The following is an 11,075-nucleotide window of genomic DNA, read 5'->3' as shown; positions in this document are numbered from 1 at the left end:
CAGGGGACTTGACCTTCTCAGGGGACATGATCTCAGCTGGAGACTTGATCTCTTCCTTCACAGGGGACTTGATCTTCTCAGGGGACTTGACCTCAGCTGGAGATTTGACCTCCTCCTTCACAGGGGACTTGACCTTCTCAGGGGACATGATCTCAGCTGGAGACTTGATCTCTTCCTTCACAGGGGACTTGACCTTCTCAGGGGACTTGACCTCAGCTGGAGATGCTGCTTCTTCCTTCACAGGGGACTTGCCATTTTCTGGGGACTTCAGCTCAGCTGGTGACCTGGCTTCTTCCTTTTGTGGGGATTTGTCCTCAGCCGGTGATTTTGTTTCTTCTTTTGCAGGGGACTTGACCTTCTCTGGGGATACAGATTCTTCTGCTGGAGGAGATTTTGCTTCTTCTTCTTCTTCCCCTACTGCTTCCTCCTCTTCTTCTTCCTTTCCTTCCTCCTCTTTGCCCCCCTTTTCTTCTTCTTCAGCCACTTCCTCAGTCACTTGGATCTCCTCTGTCTGTTCCTCTAGAATCACAGTTTCCTTCTCTGACTTCTCTACCACCTTGATTTTCTCTTCACTTTTGACCTTTATGTGGGCAGATATGGAGGGAACTCTGGGGAGTCCTTCAGGAAGGGCGAAAGGACTGGGGCCAAAGCCAATCCGACACTCTTCTCCTTCTAGGAGTTTCCTGAAGAAAGGATAATGAAAGTGATTACTATTAACTCATTGCAGATTCATCAGTTTGGAGTCTTTCTGTTATGAAGGTCTATGGTATCCAATGATATGGATATTGGCTGAGGAATGAATGTGGATGGTGAGTACTTTGGGATGTCACTTAACAAATAATTTGACTGACCACCTAGAATCTGTACCCCAATGGGTTTGCTCTTATTTAATGCAGCCAAGGTTACAACTCATGAAATAATATAACCTTTGTTTCCTCCAGAAAAACAGCCTTCAGGAGAGAGCTCCTACATTAGCAAAAGTGATTTTCTTATTCCTCAATTACAATGTGATTCAAGAGAATGCCGGGAGCCTAAGCAAACAATTCCACATTTATAAATTTGGACTTAAGGGGTCTTAGAATGCTCTCATTTGATTTCAAGGGTCTTCTGTCATCATCTAGTCTACCCTTTGGATGTTGGGCCTAGGATGGTAGTAGCGGTGTCTATTTTCGACGTTGTTACTCACTCATAGGAGACCTTGGTCATGGCACTCAATCTCTTTTAGCCTCAAATTCGTCACTGCTGAAAGAAGGTCATAAAAACCTACCTCATAAGGTTATTTAAATGTGGTAATGAATAAAAGGGACTGAGCAGAGTGCCTGTCTGACAGGAAGTATAGACATTACCCCAGAGACGAGTACTTTGCAAATGCCAGGAATCTTGTTCAAACATAGATTTCTGATTCAATAGGTTTGAAAAGATTCTGCTTTCTAACAAACTCATGGATGATGCTGATGTTGCTGGTTCATGGATCATGCCTTTCTTCTACCTGAATTAGCTCACAGAATCCTCCCCATCACCTCAGGACGTGAGTACTTTTATTTCCCCAGGAAAGAAATGCTCAGAGAGCTAAGATACTAAGGAGCTCTAAAGAACCCTAACAAATCAAGTACCTCTTTCCCTTCCAAAAAGACCCTCTGGCTGACTGAATTTGGGGAGGCAGTGGGTGGTTTTAACCCTCTAAGTCACTGTCAAAGTGAAAATAAGTCACCCTCAACATTTTTGTCTCTAAGACAGGAAGGGGGCTTGAAATTCAAGATTTAGTTCCTTTTAAGAGCTCAGGGGATGCGCTCCACCATTGTGAAGTTTTCTGGTTCACCTCACCTGTAAGCAGCAATCTCAATATCCAGAGCCATCTTGACATTGAGCAGGTCCTGGTACTCTCGGAGCTGGGCTGCCATCTCCCACTTGGTGTTCCTCAAATCAGAGTCCAGCTGCTGAATGGCATCCTGGGGAGGAGGAGTTACACACATCACACATCAGCCAGAGCCTGCCTCACACCACCATGGTAAATGGCATTGGCAGGGCAAACCCAAAGCCAACTGTCCCTTAGCTGAGTGTACGTTTCCTGGGGAAATATAATATCCATATCATGGAGTTGTTTAGAGGATTTTGTGAGTTAATTCAAGTAATGCCAGTACCACTGGGCTATCAAAAACTCAAGAGTTCTCATTTCTGGATCGAGAACTCACCTGAAATGAAAGTCCTCATGTATGAGGGGGTCTTTACAAAGTTTGTGAGATGATGGAATACTGTGGGATGATTGATAAATAATGATAAATCTGTAAAGCACCTCATAATATGAATGAACTTAGAGGACATTATGCTGAGTAAAATTAGCCAAACACAGTAGGACATATATTACATGAGACCACTGCTGAAAATTTTAAGAAAAGGTTTTCTTGTTAAAAGAAACATTCTATGATGGATAGTGGTGGAGGTAGTGGGCGGGGTAATTATTCATGGACTAGAGGGCAGCCGCATATTAACATGGGTGATGGGGCAGGCAATATGCAACAAGAGGGAGGTCGGCAAAGGAAAGATGACTATAATGGGAGAAACAGGGAGGAATGTAAAAATTAAAGTGAACATTGACAAATACTGTTAACTTTGGTACATGGAGGGGATTGCAATCATTGTAATGAAACAAAGTATATGATTTGTTAAAAATAAAATTCACAGGAAAATTCCATTATTTTTCAATTCCATTTCACCACTTTTTCTTTTCCAACTTTTAAATTGTGAAGTGAGTGAAAGTTTATAGAGAAAGTCATCAGTTTTGCATTCAACAAACTGTACACTTGAATGCGACTCAGTGATTGCAATCCGCTCCATGTAATTACTTATCCATTACTTATCCGACTTCCTCCCTGTGGTCCTTGTTTCCATTCCTCCTCCTTTCCCAACCCTTCTGAATTTTGTCCTTAGGTAAATATTGTCCTTTTGATCTCGAATGGTTGATCATTCTACGGTGTGTATACTTCATTAGTGTTTTTGCCTCCTTCATATACCTAATCAACTGCTTGGCTGAAAACTGAACCAAGGGGATAACCAAGGGCCATAGTCTTGGGGTTCTACCAGTCTCTATCTAACCAGTAAATCTGGTCTTTTATTTTTTAATTTTTTATGATTTTGAGTTTTGTTCCACGTTTTCTCCCACTCTGTCCAAGATCTTCTAATGCACTTCATTTCAGAGCCGTGGTAGTTGCGCACAATCTAGTTCTTCTGGTCTCAGGTTGTGGAGACTGATGTCTATGTGGTTCATTAGTCCATTGGACAGTTTTCATTACTTTTCTTTCCTCCAGACAGGAAAGACCAATAGTTATTCCTTAGAAGGCTGCTTATGAGTTTTTAAGAGCCAAGTTTCTACTCACCAAAGTAGGATGTATAGAACATTGTCTTTACCATGAACTTTTCAAAGCCCCCTCATATATAATCTCAGCCTGGGGGAAGGTCTGGAATGAAATGCAGCTGATGCAACAGCAGTTATCTCCTTGGTTGGTGGGATGACAGGTTCATTTAAAAAATAAATATATATATATATATATAGATCTCTTAAATGTTCAGTAACAAATTCAAGCTCTTGGGGAGCAGGAACTTGTCCTCCTTTGCTCCCTGTTTTTACCTCACTGCCCCAAAGTGTCTGCCACATAAGAAGGGATCAGCAAACATCTATTGTTGATGACTGTGACAACACGCAAAAGTACATTAAACTCAAAATTCAAAATTATAAGGAAGACCAGAGTGACTGACTGGTCTAATAGAGACTAGTGAAACCTCTGGAACTGGGGTCATTAGACACCCTTCAAACCTGGACCTGAAGCCAACCCCTGGAATCACCTGGCAGTCATGTGACAGGCCTAGAAAATGAACAAAATAATACTTGTGAGCACCGTTCTCCTCAGAGACCAAAAAGGGAAGCACTGGCCCTGAAACAAAGTTCCGAGGGCAGGAATGGTCAAGAAAGCAGACAGTGGGACAAGTGCTGCTCTACTGAGGAGACAACAACTTCTGTAATGAAACAAAATGTGTTCACATCGTTGAAACAAAAACTAAAATGCTATGTAAACATTCTCCCAAACCACAATAAGAAAAAAAAAATTTTAAACCTATATTTAAAAAGTATATTAAACACAACTTAAAGCTTCTCCTCTCCACCTCTTCTCCCTGCCCCACCAATCCTACTGTTGTTGTTGCTAAGCTGAGTTGATTCCAACTCATGTTGTTGTTGTTGTTAAGTGCCGTCGAGTCGGTTCCGACCCATAGCGACCCTGTACAGGGTTTCCAAGGGTATAAATCTTTACGGGAGTAGAAAGCCTCATCTTTCTCCCGCGGAGCGGCTGGTAGTTTCAAACCGCTGACCTTAAGGTTCGCAGCCCGATTCGTAACCACTACGCTTGGAATATAGGGTTTCCGAGGAATGGCTGGAGGGCTTGAACCATCAATCTTCCAGTTAGGAGTCCAGTGCTTATTCTACAGTGCCACACCAGGACTTTAATGGGAGATTCAACCAGGGCCTTCCTCAAGCTAAGCAGACACACAGCTGTTGCCATGGTTACCATTTACTGAGAGCTTACTGTTATCAAGACAGAGCTAAGCATTTTCATTCTTTATCTTATTTACATGTTAGGTATCTCATTTCATCCTCATAGTTGTGCAAATCAAGCATTATTGTTGAGTCCCCATCCCTCCCTTCCCCCTTCCCCCAATGCAGAGAAGAAAACTGACTCAGAGAGGTAAATAACTTTCCTGGGATCACACAGCTAGAAAGTACCATTATTCTGGTTAATTGCAAACCCAAGGCCCATGGTCTTAACCACCACATTCCTGCTTAGTGACAGCTGAAGCAGTTTGGCTGCCTGCCCTGTCCATACTCACCTGGTAGGAAGCAATGTCAGCCTGATGCCGGTCTTCCAGTTCAGAGCGCTGCCTCTCCAATGAGTCCTTGGTACCTTTGAGGGCCTCCAGCTCTGTGGTCCTGGACTGCAGCTGACGCCGGTACTCAATGATTTCCTCCTGTGCTGAGCGCATGGCATCTGTGTTCACCTTGGCTGCCTCTGACAGTCGGTCCAGCCTCACTGGGTGGGGATGGGGGTGGGGAGGAATAGGGAAAGGCACAAGGTCAGACACACCTGGCTTTGAGTTTCAGTGCTCAGATATGAAAGATGATGTCCAAGCAATAGCCTGTAAGCTTAATTCAGCACACCCTACTGGACAGACAAGTGACTACTGCCCAAGACTACTCAGTTAGTTAGTAGCAGAGCAGTATTTAAATCAGGCTGGCTGGCTTTCAAGCTAAGACTCTACCTCCCCCAGTTCAGGATCCATCAGCACTGCAGGGCAGAGGATGTCCTGATTCTACCTGGTCCAGTTCCCCAGCAAGGGCAGGTGGTGTCTGGGTTCAGCTGTGATACCTGATCCGCCAGGCTTTGAATTTGAGGCTTGTGGCTGAACAAATCAATGAATTTGTGATCGCTGTAGACATGAGATATCTAAAGTGATAAGGCCACCAGGGCCACAATCCTTGCCCTTCAGATTTCTCTCTGCAGGGACCAAGGTCACTGCAAAGTCTGGGTGCCCAGATAATTTGTTTCATCCTACAGTACAGCCCCCCAAAGCCACCCCCCCCCCATTCACTGCCAGTTAAGTCTCCAAAAGAGGCTCAGGGCCAGCGAAACTCTACATATCCCTGAAGTGTATACCCTGAGTCATTAATTGTGTAGTGGTCAAGGGCCTGAGTCTTGGTGGGTAGGACAGGGGTCAGCCTGGTGGCCAGGAGTTAACCCAGGAGAGAAGAGGTTTACTGGGAGGAACCATATTGTATAGATGGGAGAGAGCTGAGAAGAGAAACAGGCCCTGTTCAAACCCAGCTTTCCAGGCTCCCCCTGCTAATGTCTGCAAATTATTAGACACCAGCCAGCTGAGGGAGGTGCATTTTGGGTCACAGAACCATTTGAAATTTGTTGTCACCTCTGCATCCTACTTCCAGACAGTTTCACAAAGTTTTATCCAGCTTTCAGAGTGACCATGGACTTCCATGAAGAAGCCCAGTTGGTTCACTCCCCTGCCCCCTTTAACCCCTAAAAAAATAAAGGCTAGAGGGCGGGCGTTGGTCAACTGCTAGGAAAACCTCCGGTGCAGCTGCACCCTCATAAACTAAGCGTGGTGAGGGGGCTGGGGGAAGGCGAGCTTGGGACGCTGCCAGCTTCTCTGAAGGGGAGAGTGAATATTAAAGGACAGCCATGAGCAGCCCCCTAAACCCAGCTAGAGGGTGGGCAGAATGTGGAGCATTGGGATAGTCTTTGTAGGGAGTTAGGAGAATGGGGTCGCCTGCCATATACAGGAAAGGAGATGGACAGCGTTGGACAGGGAAAGCAAATGACTTTGAAGGGTGGAGGAGTCCCCTGTGCCTGTGGACCAGAAGATGAGACCGCTTTGGAGCTGCAGGGGCGATCTTGACAGCGTTGAGTGCCAGAGTTGAAGGACTGATGTAAGGACCATGAAGGAGCACTGCTAAAAGAGAGCCCAGAGTTTGGGGGATGTCAACTCCAGACCCATAGCGAAACCCACTGTTAAAGTAAGGAGTATGCACTTCGCAAACGAAGTTAAGTAGCTCGCCTCCGCTCCCCACACCCGCCCAAACCCCTCTCCCAGCGCCGGCGCACCTCTGAACCACTCCTCCGACTGCAGCGTGCTGTGCACTGCGTGGCCCTCCAGTTGCGCCCGAATTTCGCGAAGCGCGGATGTCACATCGCACTTGAGAGCGTCGCGCGCCTCGGCCTGCGCCTGCACCTGCGCGGCGCCACAGCCCTGGATCTGGCCAAGCAGCTCGCCCACCTCCTCTTGATGGTGACGCCGCAGGTAGCCACATTCTTCTTGCAGTGCCTGCGCCTTCTTCTGCAATTCGACCCGCGCCGCCTCAGCCTCCTGAGCGAAGCGAGCTAGTGCGCGCGCCGCCGCCTCGGCCTCCTCGCGCTGCCGGGCCTCGTCGTCCAGCCGCTGGCGCACGTGCGCGATGTCCTCCAGCAGGTGTTCCTGCTCCAGCCGCAGCTGGCCGCGTGCAGCGCCCAGGCGCAGCACGGCGCCGCGCATCTCGCGCACCTCACGCTCGTAAAGCTCGCCCATGGCTGCGCGGCCCGCCTGCTGCTGCCGCAGCGCCGCCGCCTCGCCCTCCAGATTGCGGTTGTGAGCCTCGAGCTGCCTCACCTTGTCGATGTAGCCGGCGAAGCGGTCATTTAGCACCTGCAGCTGCTCCTTCTCGCTGCGCGCCGCCACTGCTGCCACAACGCAGCCCTCTGGCCCGTTGCTCAGAGTATCCAGAGAATCCGTGCTTGAAGCGGCGGCGGCAGCGCGGAAGCGGCTCGGAGAAACCGACGCGGAGCTGGCTGTTGTCCTGGTCCACGAGTGGAAGCCGCTGGACGAGCCGGCCGCCGAGCGCGCGCCACCCTTGCGACCCGGGGCGTAGAACCAGCCAGCGCCCGGCAGCGTAGCGAATGGGGCGCTCAGCAGCGCATCTGCGCCACCGAAGCTCATCATGACCTGGAGCAGGTGCGGGCCGCGGACTGAGATCAGGCGGGCGAGGGAGCGGGGCTGGGCGGACCGCACTGCGGCAGCACCCGGACACCAGCCCTTTTATAGCCACCCGGGCCCCGCTCAGCCCTGCCCCTCGGCAGTGTAGGGGGTGGAGGGAGGAGGGGGGCGGGCGCTACCCTCTCCTCCGCCTCCTCCCAGGTGTCCTGGGCCTGCGGCCCCCGCAGAGAGAGGGGCAGGGCACGGGACCCCAGAAGGAACGGGGACTGAGTGAGTGACAGAGGAGCCCCCTTTGCGAGGTCGGGTCTGGGGACAAAAGACTGCTGGAGTTAACCTGTGCAGATCTCCGATGGATGCGGGTTTGCAGAACCTGCAGCTGTGCCGGGATAGGGGAGGGGACCTGAAGTGGGGAGAAGCCAAAGTAACTAGTATGAGAATAAAAGCAAGAGAACTCTCGGTGTGAACAAGAGGAGACTACAGTCAGTGGGAGAAGGGGACCCATGCCTGAGAGGAATACAAGGTTTTCCTAATAGTTAGAGGACCCCCAGGACAGACAGTGAAGACACTCTGCAGCCCGCCTGGAATTGGGGAGGGAGCAAGGCAACCCTGTTAGCGGAATGGTGGATGGTACAGAGGGTGGAGATGGGGACCCCTGGATAGAGGTACAGGATACCCCTAATTATTAGAGAACCACACAAGGAGAACACATGAGAAGCATCAGCGGACTCCGGAATAGAGGAGGGTCCCAGGGGTTAGGTAGCACAGGCGACAAGGCCATCCTGAATGGGGGTGTGGATGACACTGCAGATGATGAAGAGGGGATCTCCCTCCCCCGCACAGGGTTGCCCAAGAGAGGGGGTAAAGAAACGCTTCAGCTTGTCCCAACAAGGAACAATGAAGGATATCAGGGGCTTCTGAAAAGGCAGGGGACTCTGGTCTGAAAGTGAAGGGCAGAGAACCCAAAGTGGGATGCTGCTGGTGACTCGACAGGAAGTTGGGAGACATGAGCCTGGAAGGTCCTTGCTGAGCAGTGCGGGGGTGGGGGGAGGTGCTGGGCACACAGGATTTGCAGTTTGCTGGGCTGAATGACCTTGAACATGTTGTCTCTCTCACACACACACACATACTCCAGTTTTTCCAACTGTACAATAAAGGGTTCTTGCCCTGAGGGACAGACTGCAGCTTCCCTTGTCCCTCAAGGGAAAATTTGGGGGTGTCAGGTTAAAGTGGTCAGGTGCAGGGGGAACCCAGATAACTAACATGTGGAGCAGGCAGCTGCTTTCCCACAACCAGGAATTTATCTCCCTTCTCTTCTGCTCAGCTTCAAGTGTGTGCCTAGATAGGCATTGCTTCTTGCTGCCCCACCCCCATAAGTGGTGGGATGTTTTTGGGATTTCAGAGTCCTTCAGCTCAGGCCACCCTAATGGGTTCTGCCTCCAGGATTTAGTGGGGGAGCTGACTTTCTGGCTTGGGCTCAAGTTCAATGGTGTGAGAGTGCGGACATTGCTGCAGTGCCTGCCCCTTGTTGGGGAGGAAGGGGTTAACTGCAACTTCCACTTTAGGGGCCAGCTCCAGCTGGCTCTGTGAAAAGGTGGGTACCCAAATCTGCCCCTTGCTTTCAGTGATGCATCCAGTCCTACCCTTGTGAACAGCCCACACATGCTCTCCACTGGGAATCGAAAGGACCCATGGTGATGCTGTAGCCTTGAGACCCCTTTGGGGCCAGTGTAGACCCCTCTTCAGATCTGACTCTCCCCCAAGCAGTTCTCTCAATCTAGATTTTCCTGTTGTGGGATCCCCAGGACCAAGACGGGAACAGACTGGAAATACCACCACTGATCCCATTGTCTTTTGCCCTTTGCCTCCCTCTTCATCCCTGCCCTAACGCTAAGCAGACCCTCTGAGCTGGGTGAACGAGGGTGCTGTCCCTTTAACCACATTTTACTGGAAGGAGAGGGCGCTGGGGAGGTGGGAAGAAGGGGGAGGGAGTTTCTGGTGTTGCATGGAGAAGCAGAACATGATGAAGCATTTTTTTTTCCCTTCTCATTTAAAGATCCAGTAATGCTCTAGTTTACAGGGGGCAGTGGGACTGGTTTGTAGATGGTGCTGGGAGATTGGAGGTCAGTTATTGGTCTGAGACTTCTGAGAATGGTATCTGGGGGGCTTGAGAACGGTCCCCTTGCTCTCACATGCCCCCTCATTTAGTTGCCATCCTGCTGAGAATTTTGCCACTAGAGCCTTGTTCATTTGGGTCTTTTAAGAATGCAGATTTTATACCTGCAGAGTGTGGGGAGACTTGCAAGCTGTTGACAGCAGGGGGGAAAGGTGGGAGGGGTCTGGGTACCAGAGGAGAGGGGCCAAAATGGATTCTGTTGAGAACAGGGATTTGTCTGCCTGTGGTTTCTAAGAAGCCCCAAGTATGGCATGGGGAAGGGAACCTGAGATCAGTCCCCAAAGGGCCCTTCAGGCTCATTTCCAGGAAGCCATCTCTGGCCTCCTTCACCCTCACATTTAGTTAGTTGCCGTGGTCACCAGTGCTAACATTCTTGTTGCTGGGTAAATGAACAAATGAATGGATAGAGTTCATCAGTTCTCCTGCCAAACTTGTCTTCAAGAAGGCAAGAAGAATTATTCTGCCCCAAATCTTTGGGGCTTGAATCGCTTTCACCTTTCTTCCTCATGTTCTTTGGATTTGGAAAAGGAGGTAAAAAACATATTCATTCATTCCTTGAAGCCATTCATCAGTTATTCATTCATCTATCCAACTTATGCACATACTGTTGTTGTTAAGTGCCATCAAGTGAGTTCTGACTCATAGCAACCCTGAATAGGGTTTCCAATGAGAGGCTGGTGGGTTTCAACTGCTGACCTTGTGGTTAGCAGTCCAGTGCTCATCCTTACAGCACTATCCTAGTACTCTAACCACATATTAGCCAATGAAATTAGAGCACTACACAAGCCCCCAAAATTGTCTCTCTTGGACAAGAATTTTCAAATCCTTCCCAATTTCAAGTCCAGCATTTCCCAAAGTACCTTCCTCAGGATAACAGGTGTAACCCCAAAACAGACAGAAGAATAGGAAGTGTCATGGATGTAAGAGTTAAAGTTTCTTGATCAGATTCTCTTGGAGTCTGGAGTTGGTGATAAGCCTTTGGAATCTTCCAGAAACAAGTTGAGTATGCTGAGTTCCTAACTTACTTTACTATGGGTCTTTCTCCATCCTTTGACTTTTAATCTGTTTTTGCCTGTGTGTGTGAGATGTGTCTCTTGCAGACAGCATATTGAAGGATCTTGTTTTCTTATCCATTCTGCCACCCTCTGTCTCTTAACAGGTACATTGAATCCATTTACATTCAGTGTAATTATTGATAGGTATTGATTAATTGCTGCCATTATGTTTGCTTTTTTGTGGTGTTGCTGTTTTTTTTGTTCTGTGTGCCTTCCTTTGTTGAGTAAATGATTTTTGTGTTCTTTCTTGTGAATTTCCTCATAGTTTTAATGTTTCCATGTTCTTCTTGGATTTTCATTCTCTTGGTATGTTGTGA

At 48.7% G+C, this 11,075-nt stretch overlaps 1 protein-coding gene across 1 annotated transcript in view; it reads right to left on the bottom strand.

The window, feature by feature from the left end:
* Positions 1–7,536, bottom strand: part of NEFH (neurofilament, heavy polypeptide) — an 8,820-nt gene extending 1,284 nt beyond the window's left edge. The window contains exons 1-4 of the mRNA XM_006869216.1: positions 6,666–7,536; positions 4,879–5,078; positions 1,825–1,949; positions 14–683 (exon numbers count right to left, since the gene is read on the bottom strand). Of these exons, the coding sequence (XP_006869278.1) occupies positions 14–683; positions 1,825–1,949; positions 4,879–5,078; positions 6,666–7,536 (1,866 nt within the window). The remainder of the gene's footprint in view (positions 1–13; positions 684–1,824; positions 1,950–4,878; positions 5,079–6,665) is intronic.
* Between the last annotated feature and the right edge of the window lie 3,539 nt (positions 7,537–11,075).

This window comes from Chrysochloris asiatica, unplaced genomic scaffold (genome assembly GCF_000296735.1).
Source record: "Chrysochloris asiatica unplaced genomic scaffold, ChrAsi1.0 scaffold00128, whole genome shotgun sequence".
NCBI classification, from domain to species: Eukaryota; Metazoa; Chordata; class Mammalia; order Afrosoricida; family Chrysochloridae; genus Chrysochloris; species Chrysochloris asiatica.
The sequence above is the reverse complement of the archived record's forward strand: the minus strand, read 5'-3'. Positions and strand labels throughout refer to the sequence as shown.